The following is a 24407-nucleotide window of genomic DNA, read 5'->3' on the forward strand; positions in this document are numbered from 1 at the left end:
GGGAGGAAATAATGGAAATCATCATGACCTCAGAACCTACAGTGGCAGGGCCCATAGCTCTGCTTATCAATACCCCTGATGTGGAGGTGACTGGACATCATCGTGAAGAGTCAGTGACAGGACAGACTGAACACAACATGGCATGCAAAGGAAGGAGCAGAGGCCATCAAAGCTAACCCACATTTCTCTGGTGTACCCTCTGCTCTCTGAAGTCTGCTTTCTGGGAAAGCCTGCCCACTTGTGCCTCTGGGCTTTCTTCCTGGACCCAGGACAAGCTGGAAGCACTGGGCAGTTCATGGGACCACATGCAGGCTTCAGCCAGCCAGTCTGCCTCCCTCCTGGAGTAGCTCAGATGCGTGTTATTCAGTGTATTCCAGAGCTGCCCTTCACACAGCTCCAGCATCTTCAGGAATGCCTTCATAGCACATTTTTTATTGGCTTCCTTTCCTTTCCCCACCTGGCTTCCCCACTCTCCTCCTGGTGTTTCCTGGTATCACCTCCCAAGTTAAACACTCGTTCTTGAAACCATGTCTCAAGGATGGCTTCTGCAGGAGTGCAGCCAAGATAGTCATTATCACAGACTGAAAACAAACTATACTTATTATTACTCAAATATCTTTTATGTGCTGAATTTGCACACCTATCAAAGAAATATAGCCCAAGAAAAAGAAGTTGATACTTCGTACAGACGCTTTGAGTCCTGGGACTTAGTATGACCTTATTTTTTTCTCCTTTACATCGGAAGACATGTCAAAGTGTTGCTCCAGCATGCAATTTCTCAACTGTCCCAGGATCATCCATTTTAAAACACACAGGAAACATGAGTCAGAGACCTGGCAGCAGAGGTTGAAAGGAAATTAAGTTTTCTGTATCCCTGGCAGTAGTACCCCGCTTCACAGTGAAACTAAACCCTTTTCTTGTCTCCCCTTAAGGTCTCAGTGACAGGTCATTTCTCAAGTTAGGTGATCCTGCCATAAGCTGGTATGAATGGCACTTGAGGACTCACAGATCTTTCCTTAATAAAAAAAGAAAGAGAAGGAGAAGCAGAGGGAGAGGGGGAGGGGGAAGAAGAAGAAGAGGAAGAGGAAGGAGAAGGAGGAGAAGACGACTACTGTATCACTGAAACAACAACACTCAAAAGAGGAAAGAGAATCTTTCGCAAATATGAAAATTACTGGTGGTGTTTTCTTTCTTTTCTTAAACTTCTGGTCTGTATTCTAAAGCCAGCTAGCAAATGTTGGCACAGTATATGCAGAAACTAGCAGCCAATAAAGTAATTACACATAAAATTGCAGCAGTAGCTTTTGAGGCAATTAAATATTATAGCTTTGTGTTTTCAATTCTGCATGAGATTTAGTTTGACCTAGAAAAAAATAACTTTGAAGCATTAAATTTCTTTGGTTTTAGTCTTAAGAAATACTATGACAGGCACAGTTTCCTGTTCTTTAGATTTTTTTTAACATTAAATGAACACCTAAGTGTTTCATAGTCCATGACGCATCAGTTTGTGATGGGCCATACCTTGTATAGACTCTAATCCTCAAAACAACTATAATTTGCCATACCTTAGCAATTGTTTTTACCAAAGACTGATAATTGTTTGGTCTTCTGTTAACTCAGATTATAAGACCCTTGCTGGCAGCTTCCTGTCTTACTCATCATTGTAGAGCCTTATATAGCAGGTATTAAATACACCAGCCACCCAGTAATAGCACTAACCACAACCTGTAAATATATTATCTATTTCTTCACTTTTTTTTTTGGTCTGCTCCCACTAGGATATGCGCCCCTTGAGGAAAGGGACTTTGTGTTGTTCACCCATGTCTCATACGTGGTAGATTCTCAACAAATAAGTGTTGAATGCAAAACTAAAAAAATAATGATAGTAATACATTATGATAGTGGCAGAGTTGTGGGGGATCTGTGTTTCCAGTTATGTATTTCAAAATATGCCTAATGATCACTTAAGGGCACAAAAATGTGAGTAAAATCTGATATGTAAATCTCGATAATGTAGGAAGGACTGAGGTGTTTCACCGAATACTGCCCAATTTTGTCATCCTTCATTGGAGTCTTGTAGGTTTAAGATCACAAGGACAATTTAAAATCCTCTAAGTTTGTAACAATTACAACTCTGTTTTAGTAGTTCTTGGATTCGGCCTACTGGTTAAGGAAGCCTTGTGCATCATGTTGTTTTTACCGTAAACTTGCTATTGTGTGATCGTAGCAAATGCCTTTACGTGGACTTCAGCATCCACATCAGCTTCAAAGCTCTGTATATGCAAAGTCCTCAGAGTGTAGTCAAATGTCTCCAGTTGATTTTACAGCGAAGCAGAGCTCTGTGGTTTTCTACTTACTTGCTATTTGCATATTTTATTTTTAAAAAAACTATAAATAAAGTTGGGTCTATATAGGAATATGGTGTTTCAACAGTTACTCCGACCATATGGCTATCACTGCCACCCAGCACCATGATGCAGCTGTGTTTACCACTTGTGTTTATATCGGGATGTCCCTGGTGGTGGGTCTTGTCAGTAGGTGGTCTGGAAGAGAACAGAGAAATTGAGGAAAGTCACTCTCTGTTAGAGAGATATGAGAGATGGAACCTGGAGAGAGGGAATTTAGTCAGAACATGAAAATGACTCACGGTGGCCACCAGGGGATCTCCCTTCCCTTCCAGGCCTGCCCCGCTGCTGAAGACAGGGAAAGGACAACCTAATTCCATGGTTTCCTCCGAATGAGAATTTAGACCTCTTTACCTTCTAAATGAAGGAGGTATAACTGAATGTAAGATGGCATTTTAATTTATTTTAAATTGCTAGGCAACGGTGGTTAAAATTTTTTTGTTTGGGTTTTTTTTCGGGGGCGGGGGGAATGTTTGTTTTGCTTCTTCTTTTTAGTATATGTGCTGCCGAAGCGAGCACTTGCTTCTTCTTTTAAAATGTTCCACTTGAAGGTCTAATATACTTCAGTAGGAACAAGGCCAATTTGCATTTTATCATTAGTGTCTTCAATCATAGAAAAGGGAACCATATTCCAAGTTTATTCCATTGATGTGAAAGTTCCCCTATAGACTGGGGCTTGGACAGCAGACTGGCTGGCGTGCCATGTTATGTCTGCTCTCAAGGAATGTCACCCCATTTGCAGCAGAAGCGCCAGTTACAGTTTCACTTGGGCTGAGAGACGTGTTGTTGCTGGCCTTTCGGCTTTTGTATAGGATTTTAGTCTGGTGAATGCTCCTTTATGAAGGCTTCCCACTTCCAGGAGTTTTAGAAATGGTTTGCATACAATTTATCTGCCTGCTATCATATCTCATTTCCTGTTCTCATACGACATAGTTTTCAACTGAATCCTTTCATTGCTCCACTAACACTTTAGTTTCCCATAAACCCAGTAAAAGATTTCAAACTCCGTAAAGGTAGTTTTCTCATCCTCTTTTCAGTAGATTTCGCCTAAGTTGTTGATTCGGCTGTGCTCCCTTGAAGGCATTGAATATAGTTCCCAAAGGCGATCAGAAGCGTTGAGTGCAGGACGCCCCTCAGTGTGCCCACGGCCCTGCTGCTACCGACCATGAGTGCTGAGGCCTCATCCTGCCTTCTATGATAACATCTTCAAGCAGCTGCTGATGCTCTTCTGCTGGCTAGTGGCCTGGGCCTGGCCGGGCCCTCTTTATACTTTCTGCGGTATGAAGGCATGAGAAATGCACAAAAAGTTAACAAAGATAAATTTCCAATCCACACTTTATCCAAAACTGTGAACTTTTGTTGTTTCTGACTGAATGCTTCTAACAAAAGTGATAACCATATAGCATAGCCAGGTGATTTCAGTAAGAACTTATTTTTCCACCTCTGGTGGAGGTTGAGCAGTGAAATACTAAAAATAAAAAGACAAAACTATCCATGATCCCTGAGAGTTGACTGGAGTGTAGTTGGTTTAAATATGGATTGATAGGAAGATTGAGGGATTGATACAGCTATTGATACAATAAGTCCTCACTTAATGTCATCGATACATTCTCAGAAGCTGTGACTTTAAGCAAAACAACGTATAACAAAATCAATCTTACTATAGGGGAGTTCACATGAACAAGAGTTAAGTTCCTATAACATATATCTGGTCACAAAACCATCACCAAATTTCTACATAAAGACTCAAAACACTTCTAATTTTAAACATTGAAATAAATGTGAGCTATATACATACATTGAAGATTACTAAAAACAAGTAAGATCATTGTTTTCCACCCCATTTATTCCAGTATAGGGCCAGTTGGCCAGAGCCCATCCCGGCAGCTCAAGGTGCAGGTCCCACCCTGGACAGGACACATTCTATTGCAGGGTCACTCACAGACATCTACACTCACTCAGGCTGGGACAGTGCAGACATGCCAGTTCACCTCATGTGTTCAGGTTTGGGTTGTGGGAGGAAACCAGAGTCCCAGAGAAAAATCTCACAGACGTGGGGGGAACGTGCAAACCCCAAATAGACAGAGTGGCCTTGGCCAGGAATTCATTTTGTCTTTTTTTCATCAACATTACAATGAAATGATGTTATATAAAGCTACATTATTTGAGGATCTGCTGTTTAGATTAATTACACTGAGGATCTGCTGTTTAGATTAATTACTGAGGTGTTTAGAAGCCCACATTCTGGCCTGCCTGATATCAACCCTGATCAGATATATTCTCTGATGGTTTGAGAGTTCCAGTTATCTCATTTTTAAAAGAAGGTGTTCAGGAGAGAGAAACTCTAAACTCACTTTAAATTCTAAAACCTCATGACCACACTTTTCAACAAACAAGCATTCTACAGTAATTTTTGCCTGAATTGCAGGCCTTCTCTCGGGCAACTTTATCTGGCGTGCTATCTATGTAGGAGTAGACGTATGGATGCTGTTACTGGAGTTTTCTCAAGTAACTCTATATGCCAGGAGTAGTGGATCGTACTAATTTTTCTTCCTATTCAATTAAAGGGATTTTTTTTTTTCTCTCCTAGATACTTTGTTCTTTGAATTTGTTACCTATATGGCAAACCATTTTAAAACTGAGAATTTTTCTTGGTTGCTTTCTCTGACTTTGAGGCAGATTTTGGTTCTCTTCTTTTTCCATATCTGCTTGCTCCTGTCTTGAATCACTTTCACACTCCTCAGCCCCTGCCCTGTGAACTAACTGCTTTGCTTCTTAGTCCCTGGCCAAGTTGAACACGCAGTGTGATATATAGATGATGTGTTACAGAATTGTACACTTGAAACCTGTGTAATCTTACTAACCATTTTCACCCCAATAAATTTTAATTAAAAGCAAAGGAAAGAAAGAAAGAAAACGAATGATAGCAGGTTAGCTGTGAATTAAAGTGATAAAGAGAAAAACAATATAATGTTAAATACCTGAGTTGCATTTTCACTTTTGTGTTTTTACTGAATTCCTACTTTTCCATAAACTAATTCCTTCTAAGCTTGGCCACACTTTTTCAGATCCTAGATGTGTGGGTCTGTGTTGATTTGCATTTTATTATGTTTTACATATATTTAACATGATACATATTCATCCTACTAACATAGACTAGAGGTTCAAATGCACAAACATAAATGATAGATTTTCTTTTAGCACATGCATGTATTTTCTTTCTGATAAACAATAGCTTTCTAGGACTGTAGACTTGTGAGAATTCCTAATGTTTTATTTGAAAATAAATGGTGAAAATCTCTCTATGTAATTACAATTTTATCCTAGAAATTTACGTACTCTGCTGATTTCAAGTTGTGAAAGAAAGTTTCAGTGACTGTTGTTAGTCCTTTCATGTCATTTTGTGTTTTAGATATGTTTAGTTATCATTGTTACTGCTTTTAAGTGGCCTCCTGTTTGTAAGCATGCATTTGTTAAAACACTTAGAAGGACATTTTCATTCTTTAGGAAAATCTGTTTTAACCAGAAATTATAGGCCATACTTGCCTTGGTCGTAACGCTGAAAAGGGGAACCCAATGTACTGTTGTACCAGTCCTTGTCCTACCCACCCCCACCCCAGTGAGTTTTGGCATGTTTTAAGAGAAATGAAAGGTAAATTAATTCTCAAAGAATTTAGAATGTTCTTCCTGAATAGATGAGTCGGCTTCCCACATCAAACAGAAAGGGGAGCTTTTTGCATTTTTACTTCATCTTCTATATTTACAGAATTTTCACATTGCTTTTCTTTCTTGGTTTACAACACAGCAATTCTTTCATTCAGAGACGTCTAAGTTCCAAACTCACCAAATTGTATACATTAAATATGTGCAATTTTTCTATATGAGTTATACCTCAATAGAGCTGTTAATAGTTTTTAAAAATGATTTTTATAAGAAATCTGTTTAACTGATCCTAGTGGCTGTGCAAATCTAAAAAGCACTTCCACAAAAGGTTTATTTTCTGCACAAAACTAGTTGCCTAGTTACTAATTCAGAGAGATCCTCTGTACATATATATTGCAGCAATTCAAGCATCAACAAATAATGACACAGTGCCTCTTACACTCCAGGCATTACTCCTTTTTTCTACACATCCTCTCTTGGTTTCTATAAATTAAGCTAACCTGCCATTAAGGTAAACACATTATAATAATAATTATGATTATTGCAATATTTATTTTCCAAAAGTAATATAAGAAAACCATATTTGGGGTCGCGGGAGGTGAAGGGGATAATGAAAAATCGTGTTTTGTATTTTTTAACTTTTTTGTGTCTGGGTCTGGTGCGATAAATATTTACAATTAGGGCTAATACAACTCTAATGCCTAAGAGAATCTGTTGGGAGAAAAATCTTTAACAAATAAGAAAATACCAGCTAAAACTTTGAAGAAGCTGTCTTTCTTGCCTGTTTTTCAAGCTTATACTAACATATTTAAATCAGCAAATTTTGAGTGGAACAGAATAAAGGACTCTTCTATTGGTTAGGTTTATTAGAAAACATAATTATGTAAGAGTATTTGGGGACATAAATAATCCCAGACATAAAGCTATTAACACAACTAACTAATCATTCTACAATGAGAGCATGAACAAACTCACTACTTTAAAATGTAAGTGACTATTAATCTTTGATTTTTTAATGTACTTATTTAATGAAGTTATTCATATTGGAGAAAATATATGTATTATAGTTTACATTATATGTACACATTCACATTATTATGATCTCTATTGGAAATATAGAAATATAGGCATCTGTAAGCTTCACATGAGGATAAATAATTAATCAAATACACATTATTACTACTAGTTTTGAAAAACGACAATAGCAAATCATTCAAATGTGTCTTAATACTATATGCCCATCCTAACTAGAAATCTAATAACTACATGTTAAATAGTTTTAAATTACCAGAAATGTACATTTTGTGACATTTAATGAACCTAAATAACTAATTTAGAATACTGACCTCCCTTATAAAATATAATTACAGAATGCATGTAGTTCTGTCATGGAATCAAAACTTTCTACTTCATCTATTGAGATTTTATATTGTCTTAGCATTCAAATCAATACAAACAGCAAATCAAGTTTTATAAACTTTAGAGCCCTTACATTTTTTAAAGTGGAAATTAGAATATTTCATATTATAGAAGCAGTTTAATGAGCTACTCTTCCAAGAGGAGGAGCAGCTTATTTAAATATGAAATAACTAAATACATATAAAAAATTTAGCAATTCTGATATATGAACTTGTGCTGACTTATTATCCTTTCAGCATATCTGTAATAATTGTAATACAAGTATTATTGCTAATAATAATTATAATTAATAGTCTTCTACTTCTGAGAAACACTTAGGGACAAAAACTTTCTTTAATGTATAAAATCTGTGGAAGTCTGAGCTGTTAAAATCTCCATTTAGTTTTGGTTACTGACATACCCCAAGTTCTTTTCAGGTCACTGTAAACATGCACACAGAGATCCTAAGGGCCAGTCCAAGGAGTACCTGTGCTCCAGGGGTTATCAGTAGGCGGTGGCTACCAGAACATTCCAGAAGATTGAAGCAAGCATTTCAATCTGTGAGTGATGGTAGCAACAGACATCAACTTCTTGTTCCCTTTTCATACATAATTTGTCTTAGATTCATAGAGGTTTATTATATCCTGTGGCTTTTTATTTCCTAAAAATCACATTTTCATAGCGAAGAGAAAACGTTGTTACAAAACCAGAAATGGCTGGCAGCAGGAAAGTGAGAACTATTAGCCAACTAACCAAAATTAAAAAGAAAAAAATTAAGTGGAAGTGGACAGAGGAGAAAGTTGAGTCAATAGACTGACTAGGGCTACTTCTTTTCTTTTTACATCTCTTCCTCCCTCTTCTTTCTATTTTAATTTTTGAACAGAACAAATGGTTCTGAGAATATCAGAAGTTCATTTTTTATAACTAACAAGTACCTTCAGTGACACGTCATTTTAGCTTTAACTCTTGTTTAAGCTAAAGGCAGTGGCAGATTAAGGCAGCCCCCTCAAAAAAAAAAAACTGCAGGAAAATGTCCCCTACTCAAGGGACCACCCACTTTGTCTTTGGGCAAGCCTCACCTGACACGCAGTCCAAAGGTTTGCTGTGGTCAGGCCAGCGGTGGACACCATGGGTCACTGCCCACCACTGCCTAACACACACACACACACACACACACACACATGCATGCTAATAAGAAAAGACTGAAAACCAAATTTGGAGGTAGCAACTACTGAGAAGGGTTGCAGTGGGGTGAGTGAGTGCAGTCCCACTGGAAATCACGTTCCAGATGGTGGGTATGAGGAACTGGAGGGGAAGCGGCTGTGGGGGCTCGAGAACTTTTGAATGTTTAGATTCCATTTTGTTTTAGCCCTTTTTTAACCCACCTTGCATCATCCTGTCTCATCAATCACAGTTTAAATATTTATTTTCCCCACTTCTCTTTCATCTTTAATGTAAATTGAGGTCTTCAGCAGAATTCTATGTAAAAAAGAATGCTGGGAACAGCATTCTAATTTTTTTTTAAAAGTCTCTGATTTACACATTTCTCTTTTGTGGCTGACCTACTCATCATAGGAAGATTGTATACTAGTATTTTGCTTTCAACAGCTCCTAAGATCATCTGTGGCCTGTGCAACTGGAGAATTGTGTTTGGGAGGTTTTGGGCTTCCTAGCCACAATGCATCTTCTCTCCAAGTCTTGAAGTGAGTAGACAGTCTATCCCTAGGACTGGAGGTCTGTTAAGTACCTTGTTCTCTTAGTTATATCGCCTCTTTTTGAATTCATTACAAAAAAAAAAAAAGTGTTCAGAAGAACCAGCTTATTTTCTCAGAAAAAGAAATCAGGGATCTGGTTTATTTTGCCTTATTCTTTGGATAAACTAATCCAAATCAGGTGAGTTGTCAGTTGTTTACAGTTGAATGTCAGATGTAGAAAACCAATACATAGATCCAATAATTCTGTTATACAACATTATACATATACCCCAATTTTCTGTCTAGGCATTAAGTTTCAAGAGAAAGCAAAAACGAGAAGATGTTTCATACTTACACTTCTGTGTTTTTTGTTTTTTTGCCTACCTACTTGACAACCATCAACTTGCTCTGCAGATAATGGCCCATCTTCTGTTATATAAATCTTCCAGCCCAGACTTTGCATTTTTATTAGGCATAGTTTTGAAATTTTAGGAATTAATTTCTAAATTCAGCTGTCACTTATGTCTATACACAAGTTGGAAAATATACTCTGGAGTCACACATCTGAGAGGAAGTGGCAGCTCTCTGCATATGCAGGAAAGGGTAAGTCAAAAGAGGTGGTTTTGTTCTTGTTTTTTCTGTGAAGTACATTTATTTTAAAAGATATTTTAATTTTGCTTTTGACATCTGGGGAAGAAATCATCAGTCATGCTAAAATTCATTCTTAACTCTGGCAAAGTGGAAATGATAGTGGGAAATATTAGAAATATGTCATTTTAATTTTTTGAGACTTTGTACAAACAGTGAAACATGCTTTTCCCATATCTGTTCAGACTTAGCTACCAAAGGCACGCCTCCAAAGGGACTATATCCCAGCTGACATTTATTTTCTTAAGGTATAATTTAAAATAACAAGACTGATATGAGAAGAGTCTGACTACTAGGGGGAAAAAAGATACGGTTGTGAATAGTGTGATTTCCTTTTTACATTTTATTTTTAAAAAGTAAAATGAAAAGAAAAACCACTAAATAAAATATATTTGAATTTACCAAGTTAATGAATGTCTGCCAGCTTGTTTTCCAAATTGTTCAGAATAGTGGAAGAACCACAATAACCGTGTTCTGTGCTGGATTAAAGCAGCACCGCTCTCCGAGGTTAAGTATCTTCTTTATTTAAACTGCAATGCTTTTCCTATTTTTCATACTTGATTCTATTGTTATGTCAATGTTTTTAATAACCATAGACTTATTTTTATTTAACAGGTTTTCTTATTGAGTTTAATGTACTTTTTAAATAAGTGACCCTCAGAGAATTATTGTGAACCTCAATTATGTATGTTAAAAAATACTTTTGCGGTTTATGAAGAGCTATATAAACATAAAATGTTACGACTATTATATGCACAGCATATCTTATTTAATGAGTTTCAAATACATAGTATCATGTGAAAAACCTAATTATGTTATTCAGCTCACATCTGTATATATTCAGAATAAGTAGTTTAGCTAGGCAATATTTGCATAGTCCAAGCAGATTTTTTCCCTCTTTTACACCTTCAATTTTAAAACAAAATGTACATGGAAAAGAAAGCCTATTTATGAATTATAGTAAAACATAAATAAATTTGTTCACTCAGATAACCATTATGTACTTATTTTTATGTGAAGATATGATTTGTGTTATTGTCATAGATTTTTTGACAATTTAGTGCTATCTCCAATTTATAAAAAGTGACTCAATAGTTATTTCATACCATTAATTGTTTGATTAAAATGAACAGATGAAAATATTTTTATTTCCCAAACCAGTTGCCCAAACTAAATAAGACAAATGTTTTTCAAGATTTACTTTCGGTTCACAGCCATGGCAACTTTTGCTCCACAGAAAGGTCTTATCATTTTCCGATTTTGAGGTAGATTGATGTACAATTAGTAAAGTCACTGATTACACCAACGGCAGAAATGCTTATAAACCAGGGAAGGTAGCTCTCAAGATTAAAAAAATAAGTTATACTCAGTCCTATTTTAAAGATACAAAACTGGAAGTGTATTTGCACCTCAACTGGCATTTTTCAGGGAGTTTCATTAAAGTAATTGTCTTCGGTAACTAAGTCTATTTAACATGTGTGTCAATTTTCAACCGTTCTAAATCTTTCTTTCAATGTACTGCATGCAAAATGCATGAGATGTTATAAATTCACTTTCTATAAGTACTCTTAGTTCAGAAATGAAAGATGCACACATCCAGGATGAAATCAAAAGTCACTTTTAAGGTGTAAATTCTATAAGCTATGTATATAAATTTAATTTTTGCCAAATTGTGTTTGGCAATTTGTGCCAAATTGTGTTCAAATTCATTGAAATGGAGTCCTCTTTGAATGTTAGGCAATACAAAATTTACAGCAGTGGTAGATTATTAGAACAACATGGTAGAACATCTTGATAAAATTAAATATTTCATATTAGCCTCATATTCCTAAAGAAAAATGCTCATGCAGCACACACAGGCTGTACTTTGTATGAAACCCTAGTGCTACGGCAAAGTGAAGCAAGCTCTTTTTAGTATATTAATCCGACAGAAAAATTCGAGTCAGTGTCTTGTGTGAAGATTTAGACATGGGCAGTCGATTGTTCAATTTTACCAAATAATTTTTAATGTTACCTCCTGTTTATCTTTTTATTTTTTAGTAGAAACTGAGCACATTATCATGTTTTCTCCCTTTCAAGGAGAAAGTAAACTTGTGTTTTTTAGTTTCATGAAAAAACAGGCATTTCTGATTGTTTACGTTTAGTTACAATTTGCAAAGGCAGTATTGCAAATTCAAATTGGGGATACAGCCTGCTGACGGGGACTGGCTTTTCTTCTCATTGTCGTCGTTTGAAATTGAAACGCTGCACTGCTGAGAAAATGCCATGAAAATATAACCCACTGAATTCCAGGAAAATAAATAAGCAAGGCCACCCAAATTTTCAATTAGTGCTCATGCAGAATGCAGGAAATGGCAAGAGATCCGTCCAAGGCGCCGTAGGCTGGGTCGTGGACACGGAGCAGTGACAGGAAGGTTGGAAAGGGGAACACAGGCACAGTGTGAAGATGGCCAGTCTCCAAGGAAAACTGCATACTAATAGGCTAGTCCTGACTTCCTGGAACAGACCTGTAGGTACTACATCCTCACCAAGGTCTTGAAGCTTCAAGATTTGGATGTTTAATGGTGAAGTAACACTTGAAAGTTCTAGTGGCATTACATATTTTATATCATAAGCATACTAAACATTCTCAGTCTCTCCCACATACAGACTTTTAGCCACCAGAAACAACAATATTCCGAACAGTAGGTGAAAACTATAAAACGCTTTTGATTTAAAGTGTCAGGCCTAAGGATCAATTGTTTCCCATTTGGTGGCATTGCTTACTAACATACCACAACCAGGCGAGGTGGGGAACCATTGGTCAGGAGGCAAAGAAGTATGTCTTCCTCCCAAAGTGAAAGCCAATCCTCTCCTGAGTCAGCAAGAGATGTAAGAATACAGATTTCTGAATAACGTAAAAAGTAGTGGTTTAAATGCACCTTTCCTTGAATGTGTTTTTCTGAGATGCTCAAATCACTAGTTTGAAGGTCATAGTGGAAAGCTAAAAAAGGAAGATAGAAAATAATGGATTCTTCATGGGTCATATACACCCAGACTCCTGCTTTTACTTGCTTCCTTTTTCACTTCTCAGATCTTCACTGCAGCATTTGGAGTTTCACAGCTCATCATGTTGAAGTTAGTTAAGGTAAAAAGGATTGTTGTTTTCAGCGGCATGGTGTTGGTTGAGCTTACAAAACAGCTCTCATTATTTTGGATAGACTTTATCTGTGTTGTGGGTCTAATTATTTTTAATTTCAAACTACATTGAATTCTTTAATTACCTTCACACTGCATTGATAAAAAGTAAACCTACACATTCAATTTATTTGTACAACCAAGGAGTGAAATAATTGAGGAGCTACTATGGATTACAATTGTTAAAGTGAGAAATAAAATAAGAAATAAAACTCACAAGTTATCTCACCAAACTACGATTATGTAGGCAGGAACAATGATATGGGTAAGTAGAAGACAAATATCCATCATTCCAGCTGAAGATTAAATATGAAATTCAAATTAGATTTTGTAATTATTTAAATAACAATGATCTGTATTTGTGGTAAATATAGGAGAGCTTTTTAAAAAATGAAAGAGCTTTTTCATCACCTCATGGAAACAGAGTCAAATGGGAACAAAAGCACTGTCTGATTTTTCTTCTTAGCTGAATCCTTCTGGTGGAGAGCATTTTCTTGGCAAATCAACTATTTTGTTAAGTTCGAAAGGCTATCATTTCCTTTTCACAATAGAAGCAGAAATTTCATCTTTATACAACACTGCAGCATTTCCTATAATTGAATTGTAACAGTTTGGGAGTGTGCTCTTTACCTAGTTTTCCTATACAAAGTAAGGAACAAAAGAAAAAAGCCTAACCTCTTGCTATTTGCAATACTTTCAAAATATATATGTCTTTACATTTAGCAAGTTAAACAATTTTCAGCCCTAGGGAAATCCAGAACTGTATCCTGTTATAATATATGCTTTCAGGCGCAGAGCTTTTCTAAGAGGAATCGCCAGGAACTGGAGCATTCCCAGCCTCAGTTTCTCGGCTCTCCTCTGTGTGTTCATGTGCTGCTTTCACTTCTCTTTACTTCTCTCCTTTCACCACCACAAGGCTCTCGGTGCTCTCCACATTCCAGCCATGGAATCTGCCTCCGGGAAATTCTAATGAATATCTAATGAATTTGCACTAAAGTATAAGTTATTCATAGGGTTAACTTATTATTCAACAAATGTTTTCAAGCACCATACTTGGTAAGACCTCTGAGAAATACAGAAATGATACTGGCACTTTTATTTTGGATAAGATGCTAAAACAAATAACCATAATGCAAGGCTTTAGATTCAATGGCAGAGTTGTAATGGGACCTTGATACCACGTAGACCAAACCTCTGATTTTATAGATTAAAAATATTAAGGCTTAGAACTCAGACAATGGACATGACCATATTTCCACTAAACCTCAATAGGAACCTGCTGGCCTAGTGCTTTTTCTGGATTGCTTCAATGTTCAAATCTTCCTGACATATTGTAGTAGATGAAATTTTTTTCTTAAGTTGTGCTGCTCCTCCTATAAGCCTTTTCCGTCTGAGGGAATTAAATACCTTCATCCTATCAATGTCAGTCTTGGCCATGGCCTTGTTTTGACAATGGAACTGGAACAGAGGTGATCTCTGCCATGTCCAAGAGGAAGGTTAAAAGCATCACATGGTCTGTCACCTTTTTCCCCTTTTATGATGTATGCATTGTTCCTGATAAAGGCTGCTTCTTCAGCCTAGGTCCTGGGAGAAAGAATGAGTGGAGTAAAGCCACAGCCAAGATGGATGTAATAAGAGTGAGAGAGAGCACTGTTGTAAGCCCTGAGATTTGAGGGTTGTTTGTTATGGCAGCAAAACACAGCCTCAGCTGACTGATACACTGTATCAGTGTATTCTGTGCAATTTAATCTGGATCAGGGTCATTCTATACTTTATGATCTTAATTTTTTGTACTAAGATCACAAAGTGAATTCATGGAGGGTAAATGCCCACATTCTCTGCTCCAGGGCTCTATGCGGGAGGTCAGGCCTGGGTGGAGAACGGCAAACCCAGAAAACTATGCATCCTGCTTCCCAGTGCTTCCCTGGTCCAGGTACACCCTGAGGTGCTTATATTTGACTGAATTTCAGAACCATCTGCTTAACTGCCATCAGAGAAAGAGATTCTCCAGAAAGAAGGAAGAAGGTGAGATTTCTCTTTTTGATAACCTCAGGAGGCCTCGCCCTGAGACTGAAAGCAAAAAAATCAGAAAAAAATCACCACGATATAGGTTAGAAAATGATCTATTAATAAGACAGAAGTAAAGCAAGCACAGAGCATATTCAGCTTAGAGGATCAAGAAAGTCTTCTTGGAGGAGGCAGCTTTTCTATTGGACTTTGAAGAATGAGTAGGAATTCAACATTCAGAAATGGCAAAAAACCATTTGCCTCACAGGTTCATTGTAATCAGATTAGCTATGGTAGAAAGGCCTAGAATGTTTCTGAAAGTGTTTTGCTTCTTCCAGAACAAATCTTTAACCCAAACAATTAATATTTACCAGATTAGGACAAGAGTTTTTTTTTGTTTGTTTTTGTTTAAATGAGAGAGGAGTTTCTGAAATTTGGTCTCCTACAGCATTTTGCTGACATTTTGACATTAATCATGTATGAGTTTGATTTGTCTGCTTTCATTTCTGTGTTCTCTACCCTAAACACTGAGCCACTCGAGGGCAGGGGTATTGTTTTGCTGAGCTGTTATCCACCTAGTATAGTTGTTGACAAAAATGAGTGAACCACAAATACCTATTGAAGAATAAACAAATAAATGTGTCAGCCTTTCCCATTCTTACTTATTATAAAATATCTGCACACTTTATGAAGTGAAAGAACATATACCTGTCTTTTACATGTAGAAAAATATCAGATTCATCGTCAAAAATTGTCCAACATTTATAATGAACTTTCCTGAACAGTTGTCAAATGTCTGCGTTTCTTGAAGATCAAAATGCACAGCTATGCCATGTATCTTCCTATTTTATATGTAACCAGGTGTAACTTTACAAATTCATTTGTGACAAAATTTTTTTAAAAGTGGAAAAATCAATGTCTACTTGTCTTTTGAAATTGATTTACAAACCATGGCTTTATTTCACCTCAGTATTTAAAAATGATATTCACAATAGTCTGAATTTCTCGCCTTGCTTCAGCTCACGCTAGGGTCTATGTACGTTTCTGAATAATCCTTAGAAACCAGGGAAATGTGCCCATTGAAAGGATGTGCTCTTCTGAGAGCATGTCTCTGCTGGCCAGTATGCGACTGGTGAGAATCAGCAGGGTCATGGTAACATGATAAAAACCGCAACGATTACAATGCCATGACTATCTAGTCTACTATAGATTTTTAAGAGGTAACAAATCGATTAACATAAAATGGACAGAATAATTTATGTAAGAAAAATCAATAGACACTGTACAAATGAGCAACAAATGTCTATTGTTGCTCTCATCATTAGAGGCAGTGTAGATAAACATAAATAGATGGGAAATGAGCTTTGGAATGCAAGGTTTGTGTTGTATTGCCTTGGGCAAATGAACCACTCTAAGCTTCAGTTTTCTAATGTGCTTAATGGAAATAATGGTTTCGATTTCCCAGCATTGTGGTGCCTGGCACAAAGCAGATGCTGCTTTGTATTTGTTTCCTTCTCTTTTCCCATGATACATAAGTATTTATCATGTTTAATGATATGATAAATTATTACTGCTTTGATTATGACTGTATTTGCTAAATACAAAAATTTATGAAGTTCTGTCTGTGTGCAGGGCTGTAGTACACTGGCACAGGGCTCACTGACACTTTCCCTTTTCTCTCCTTGCCCTTAAACCTCCTCCCTCCCGTCATCCTCCTGCTGAAATACAAACCCAAACCATAGCTTATTTAGAGGTTGTGGCACATGGCCATCTTCAATATAGCAGTCCACTCTGAATTTAAATTTGTCACCATTTTCCTTAGAGGGAATGAGAGAGAAAATGAATTTAATTTAGTATAAAAAAATAAACATTTCTGGGCACTGGAAACGTCTGTGGTGTTTTAAGAGCTGTTATCATTAATCAGTCAAGCATGTTTACCCAGACCCTTGATTGCTTAGGGAACTGAACCGCATGCCCTCGGCCCTTCAATGAGACATGGCCACCAAAACCTGTGGCAAAGGGTACGTGTTCCCAGTAATCATTAGACGCCTTACCTGGCTTATGAATGCGGCCTCTTTCATGGCTAAAAGGTGACATAAACCAGTAGTTCGGAGTACTGTAAAGCACTACTCGTATTACTGTTACCTGTGGCTCTTGGTTTTTGGTTAAAGCATTTTCTTGTGGTTGTGCCTTTTCATAGTTCATCCTATTATAATTTTGAGATGCAGCATCTTTTGCATGAATTCTCTTTATCGTAGTTGTAAAATAGCCATGGTAATTATGACCATTAGCTAATTCTTACCACATAAAAGAAGCATGGCGTTTGCCTGGGAGGAGAAAGTCTTCAGGAGTCAACAAGGTACATCCATAGTCTAACCCCCGAATGGGTGGGGGTCTGGGGTGGGAGGAGTGCTAGGAAATGTGTCCTTTGTGTATGCTTCTTCAGTGGACAAAAGACATTTCCTAAGAAATTAAGGCAAAATGGAATCTCAACACAGGAAACGTGAAACCTTAAAAATAAGCAGGTTTCCTGTTTAGAACTGAATTTGACCTCCAATAAACACATATGTGTTAATAAGTATTATTATCATTTTTGTTAGTGAATTAAGCAACTAAGTGTATTTGGTGCCATTTACTGCAATGGAGAAGACTGGAGAAAGAGCAGGTTTTGAGAAAAATGGCAGGAATTTTATTTTGGAAGTATTAAGTTTAAGATGTTCATTAAACTTCTGAGAAGAGGTGTCAAAGCTGGACATAAGACTCTTGGGTTACTGGGGAAAGGTCAGAGCTAGAGATTAGACTTGATATTTAAAGCAAAGGTCGTAAAGGAGATAATGAACATTCGGAGGTTGGGGAAAGGAGGAAGAGCCAGGAGGAGTAAGAAGAAGGAGCCAGTGGTGTTGGAGAGAAATAAGAATGCATTTCCTAAGGGAAATAGTGCTTCAAAAAAGAGGTGTGGTCAGCTGCATTAGTTCTTACTGAAATGTCAAGAAGAGTGAGTTTAGAAGCTTGACCATGGAAGGTGGCAAACAGAGGTGACCGTCACTTGGCCAGGAGGGGCTTCAGTGTCATGGCAAGGTCAAAGTCGTGTGAAGCGAGCCGTGGAAAGCAGGCTGGTGAAGACATGCAGACAGTCCAGCCAAAGACAGTTTCCGGCACAGGCTCCAGATCCTTTGCATCCTTCCTGCCTGCTCCAGGCAAGCTAGAGCTCTGCAAACTCTTAATTTTTAGCATGGCACTTTGTAAGGACCATGGTATTCTTAGCTCCTTCCCAACACTTTGAAGAAAGATTGAGAAGCAGTAGTGATGGTTCTGTTGCTTAAAACTAGTGAAGCCGACTGGCATACTCATCTAAATAATACACTAATTGGCACAAAGATATTTGAAGTTGAGAGATTTTGTGTCCTAAAATCAACCTACAGATTATGCTCCTCAAGTAATAGAAAGTTTTCCAGTCCTCTAAAGTGACCATAATGTGCTTAATATGCAAAATAAATAAGATATTTGCAATAGCAATGAAAAAGCAATTAGACAAATCATATACTTTTGGAAGTCATCATTGATACATTGATAACCTAAACAGGTCTTCTTTCCTGTTATGGACTCAATTTTGTCCCCTACAGATTCAGATGTTGAAGCCCTAACCCAAATGGGTTGTATTTGGAGATAGGGCCTTTAAGGAGGTAATTAAGGTTAAAGAGGTCATAAGGGTTGGGGACCTAATGTGATAGGTGTGGTGTAGCTAAAAGAAGACACACGCACGCACACACGAAGACACAGTGAGAAGATGGTCATCTGCCAGTCAAGGAGAAAGGCCTCAGAAGAAATCAACCCTGCTGCTACCTTGGTCTTGGACTTCCATCCTCCAAAGCTGTGAGAAATAAACATCTGTCATGTAAGCAGCCTAACCTGTGGTATTTTGTTGGTATTTTGTGCCTTGTTGGTATAGACAGCAACACCAGAGAGCTAACACACACCCATACCCACTTATCTAGCCAATTGATTCTACTGCTATAAATAATGTCTCTTGGATTTATTCACTTCTCAACAAAACCACTGCTGGGGTTCTGGTTCAGGTGCTTATTATCTCCTTCTTGGACCATTAGAGTAATCTTCATGTTGGTCTCAGGTCTTCCCTAATCAATTCATCATTCATAATCTGTCCAATTCATTTGTCTCAGGGACCAGAGCCAGGAAGAGAATTGGAGTCAGAGTTTCTGTTGAAGGCACGTCTGGTGTTGGGAACTGGAGGAAATCTGAAGAGGACACTCATGAGGGGCAGAGACTCTGAAGCACCACAAGTGTTCCAGGGAGGAAGAAACAAGCCATCACCCAGAGGCACACTGGGGAAGCCAAGGCATGTTATTAGGGCATGTTGCCAGTCACAGGCTGAGGAATTTATTCATTTGTTCAATAAATGTGCTATGTAATGAGTACTTGGCATCCAAAAACCAGTGGTGAACAAGAAGAGATCCGTGACTTCGATGAGCTTACATTCTGGTGGGTGGAGACACATACATAAATCAATGAGATCATTTAAGATAGGGAAAGATGTTATAAAGATTGTATAAAAGGTAATGGGAAGGTGAATGGGGCTACTTTAGACAGAGCGGTCAGAGAAGTAGACAGAGGAGGTGACATTGCACCTGGGATATGAGAGATGAGAAGGACCTAGTAATGCGGGTGCAATTCCATGCCAAGCAGAGGAAACTGCTACTGAAAATGCAGATAAAATGGATGAAACGTAGGGCAGGAGTGGAGGAAAGTTAGATGGAGACTACGTTATCTAGTTCGGCAAGAACTAGATAATGTAGCTTCCTGTTGGCCATGGGGTGGGGAATTATATTTTCTTCTAATTAGAGTGGGCAACACTGGAGGGTAGTAAACTGGGAGATGACAAGATTCACTGTGTATTCTACAAGGTTATTCTGGCTGCTGTGGAGATGAATTTTTGAAAGTAAGCCAAGCAGGTTAAAGGGCACCGTAGGGGCTCAGGTGAGACATAAAGGAGATTTGCATTAGGGTGCTGGCAGTACACATAGTGAGGAGATGGAAGGTTCAGAATGTAGTTTGGCAGTAAAGTTGCCATAATTTGCTGTTGGGTGAAATATGCTTGTTAGGAAAAGAGAGGAGTTGAATCATGGTGGTGCATTGAGCTGGGAAGTGGGATTGGGAGAACAAATGTAGAGCTATGATTTGGCTCTGTTAAGTCTGTTACTTTATTAGATATTATAGAAAGAGGGGTTGTCAAATACCACTTAGGAAGTAAGAAGAGAATGTAGGAGGCACCAGTGGATTTGGCCAGATGAAACTAGTTGGTGCTTTTGATAAGCAAAAGTCTAGCTGAGTCATGGGGATGGAAACTTCTTTAAAGCAGAATGTGTTAAAGAGAGAATGTGAGATAAGAATGTGGGAACGTTTTGCTGGAAAGAGGGATAGAGAAATGGAGTTAAGGTAGCTGGAAGGGATGTAGGGTAAAGAGACGTCATTTATCATGATCGAGAAGGTTTGTTTGTATGCTTTTGGGAATAGTGCGTTCTGAGTGATGGATCTATTTGAAGGGGCTAGGTTCCCAAGTAGGCTGAACCAGAAGGGACTTAGAGCATAAACAATAACGCTGAAAAAGCTAAAGTTGAAGAACTGAGGTTTTCTCCTATTTTGGATATTGCTCTTGTAAAGCGCTTGTCTGTTTAAAAGGTTGAATATGTTTTGAAACTTTGTAAAGATATGCAAGTTTCTAAGTCTGTAGATAATCTGTTACTTTTTGTAAAACAGAGAATTCATGATTATAGCTTTTGTCTTTTTGTGCTGTGCATATTAAACAGTCTCTAATAGTGATATATAAGTGGCTTATACTATTATATATTAACATTAAAATTATAACTTTAATAATCTAAAGAATTAATTACTATTCAAATATCACAATAGAAATTTACCACAAAGTCAAAGCCTCCTGCGATATTTCTAGGAGATTAAAGAAAAGGTGCTTTTTTTTGGAGGCGGGGGCCACGCAATAGTAATAGAGCAATTTTTGGACTTGAAAATTCACATTAAATTCTATTGTACAGGCATTTGCAATGCCCTGCCGCTCTTCAGCTCCAAAGCGGCCACCACTAGAGGGCGTATAAAAGGCCTTTCATGAATGGTTAACCAACCTCTGAGAAGCGCTCTTCCGGAATGAAATGTGGAAGAGGACGTAACTTTTGCTTCAAAACAGTTATTGCTTAGTCGCTGCTACCTGTCGCCTAGGTAGCAGGTTTAATAATAATGGTCAAAAAGCTAAAGTTTGAGAATTGCTGTTTTCTCTTATTTTAATATTTCTCTTGTAAAAGCATGTCTGTTAAAAAAAGTTTCAATATTTCAAAACTTTTGCAGAGACATATAAATTCCTAATGTCGGTAGAGATTAAAAATGAAATCAAAATACAATATGAAATAATGACATATTCTGAAATCACCCCTCCTTTTGTATTCCATATTTAACCAGCCTTAATGGGAAATAAAAATGTAGGCTTTAACTGCTGTTTCTTTGTGGAATTAAAGCCAACGAGACCCCATTCACTTTCTTACAAGTTTGTTTCCTAAGTTTAAACATTCAATAAGTTCCCAGCCAAGGAATGCATTTTTTCCCTTTTGATACTTTTCTGTGGTTCCTTATTATTGTTTGTAGAATATACTGTGGTTCTGTTTACCTCTTCCTGCAGTTTCCAGACCTCTGCGGTTTCCTCTACAGCTGTGGGTATTGCTCATGTGAAACCACAGGTCAGTACAGAACCACAGAACTGATCCTGGCAATTAGAATTTTAGCCACTGTCCTGTGGGATTTTCAGAGCTACAACTGATTCCGTACTTCCAATCCAGATCCTCAAATTACTATCATCTGATGCCTGAAATAATCACGGTTTCTCCAGAGGTCCTAGGTCAGTCTTTCTCCATTTTAAGTGTGTGCCCATCTCTAAATGGAGCTCTCACAAGACATGAGATCTATGAGAATAAGGATGTGTTCTTGCACCTGTCCCCATCTCTTGGTACCTTGCCTTTGTAGCATGAATGCATCCTTCTATAGGGTCTCATTTTGAGCAGTGGATCTCAGACTTCAGCAAGCAACAGAATCTTCTGAAGAGCTTCAGTGCCAGAGGTAAAGTACAGACTGCTGTGCCCCACCCCCACAGCAGGTCTGGGAGGGGGTGTTAAAAAACAATTACTCAGGACACTTGTTAAAGACAGAAAGAAAGACTATTTAAAGGGGCTACTTCAACAGGGTTTTGTAGTAGGGGAGAGAGGTTGGGCTGAACTCTGAATACAACAAGGAAAGGTGGGGATTTATAGCCAAGGAGCAGAGTGGAGGTCAGTGGGTGGAAAATTACTAGGAGGCAATATCAGAGTTTGAAGGAAGATTCTGGTCAAATTGACCTGACAGAATTCTTGATGAAGGCAGGACAGAATGATCAGATATCACCGGGGACACTGGGGGATGAGGAACCTTATTAGATATCGAGGGTGATCAGATATTGAGGTTGGGCTAGGCTGGCTAAACCAAGTTAGCAGGATTCTTGCTAAAACTGGACAACACAGAGAACATGGAAGCCCCACAGTCAGGGCCTAGGTGAGAAAAGAGTTCAGAGGAGTTTGACTAGCGTTTAGTCAAGGAGTGAGTATTTGTTAGGGGGCAAGAATTTGTATTCCTAACACATTTTCAGATGATGCTGACGTTCTTGGTCTGGAAACTAAGTTTTGAGACCCACAGGTTTAGGACTTCATGAGTCCAATCAGAAAGAAGAAAATACATGTGTCATTGCAGAGTTCAGTTTCAGACTGAAAGAGCTTGTGCTGCTGTTTCACCATTTGGCTAGTCTACCTGTAGAGAGAAAGCCTTTGTGGAATGCATCTTTGAGCTTGGAGCTGAGTGAGACATGGTAGCTGTCACTGTGATGAAAGCCATGGGCATGGAGAGAGGACGGCATGGAGAAAGGCTTAGTTTGGAAGTGAGTGTGCAGTTATTTCTCACTGGTCCCTTGTGCTGTCAATACTAAGGCAGTGTTTAAAGCATGAATTATTAAATTCTAATGCTATTTCACAAAGGAAGTGTTTGCCTCAGTGATAGGGTTGGGGGAGGTATTAATTTCCCATTTATTTTTGTGAATTGTGGGTTTGGTCCTGGCTTTCAAATAGCGAGCAGAGGCTGACAGGGGAACTAATCTTTGGTCCTCATCACCATGAATCTGCCTCTGGGCACTAATCTGGGCTCTTAGCCTCTGAGTAGAGTCCATCTGGCCGACTCCCTCACTCAGCCTGGGCTCCTGGAGGCTGAGCCTGACTGAGAAAGATCCCACAAATGGCCTGGACTTTCTCCAACTTGTTCATCTGTTTTTTAAAGACAACTACATATATAGCTTCTAAATTCACACTTCTCAAATGCACTATGTGCTCCCTGCCACATGCAAGGAGATATGAAAAAGCACGGAATCAGCATGGCACTTCCTGGACTGATAATTCTACTGGAGACTTCGGGTGGAACCGCCACTATCCTGACTTCTGCAGCAGGGTGGTGGACAGTCCCTATGCATGCCTTCTCCCCCACCCTCACCCCAGGCTGCTGCATCTCCCACCTCCTCCACCATGGGGCTTTCTCCAAAGCATCTTTTCCTCAGTCAGCAGTTAGACATCTTGGAAATGCCAAATGAATTCATGCACCTGGGAGCAGCTCTTAGTCACGTGGGGCAGTAATCTGTGCACATATTCCCCAGCTTCCAGTCCTTCAGAAGGACAATTGTCTGTGTACCTGTGGAACCCCATGAAATTCTCCTCCATTTGCCCACAGTGGCAACAGCTCAACCATGCACTATGGCTTTCTTTCCTTCCCTGGCTCTCTCTGCTCTATCACTTGCACCTAAATTTATTCTCAGGCTTTGCTTTGCAGAAAATTCAAAACTAAGACACAGACAACTCAATATCATTCAAATGCAAAATAAGTGGAGTGCAAAATTCACACAAAATTTTAAGATACACAATAGCACTTAAAGAATTGAGATTGGAACTGTAAAGATGTATAAAGCACTCACTTTTCCTTCCATGAAAAAAAAAAAAAGAGAACAGTTGCTCTAACTTCCCCAGAAGATTTTTTTTATTGCCTCTTTTCTACTGAACATTCATGCCTCTAACCCCTGCACTCTGGCTTCAGACTCCACCTCTCCACTGAAACCTCCAATCAGTAACTTCTTATTATTTTCAGAGACCTCTGTACTGCCTTTGACGGCAATCGCTGCCATGTCCTTCGTGAAACACTCTTACCCTTGTTTTGCCAGATAGAAATTTTGTGGTCTCTACCTCTTTGATCATTCTTTCTTTTCTTGCTTAAATCCACTGAAGTACGGCATTTCTGTTCATTTTGTCTTACAAATTCTACTTTTTTTTTC

General features: G+C 38.3%; 1 protein-coding gene across 1 annotated transcript in view; it reads left to right on the forward strand.

The window, feature by feature from the left end:
* Positions 1 to 21506, forward strand: part of LOC308500943 (uncharacterized protein) — a gene marked incomplete at its 5' end in the record, with an annotated part of 35113 nt that extends 13607 nt beyond the window's left edge. Inside the window, one exon of the mRNA XM_081056441.1 lies at positions 19174 to 21506. Within this exon, the coding sequence (XP_080912567.1) occupies positions 19174 to 19422 (249 nt within the window). The 3' untranslated portion in view covers positions 19423 to 21506. The remainder of the gene's footprint in view (positions 1 to 19173) is intronic.
* Positions 21507 to 24407: the final 2901 nt, after the last annotated feature.

Source organism: Rhinolophus hipposideros (genome assembly GCF_964194185.1).
Source record: "Rhinolophus hipposideros genome assembly, chromosome: 8".
NCBI classification, from domain to species: domain Eukaryota; kingdom Metazoa; phylum Chordata; class Mammalia; order Chiroptera; family Rhinolophidae; genus Rhinolophus; species Rhinolophus hipposideros.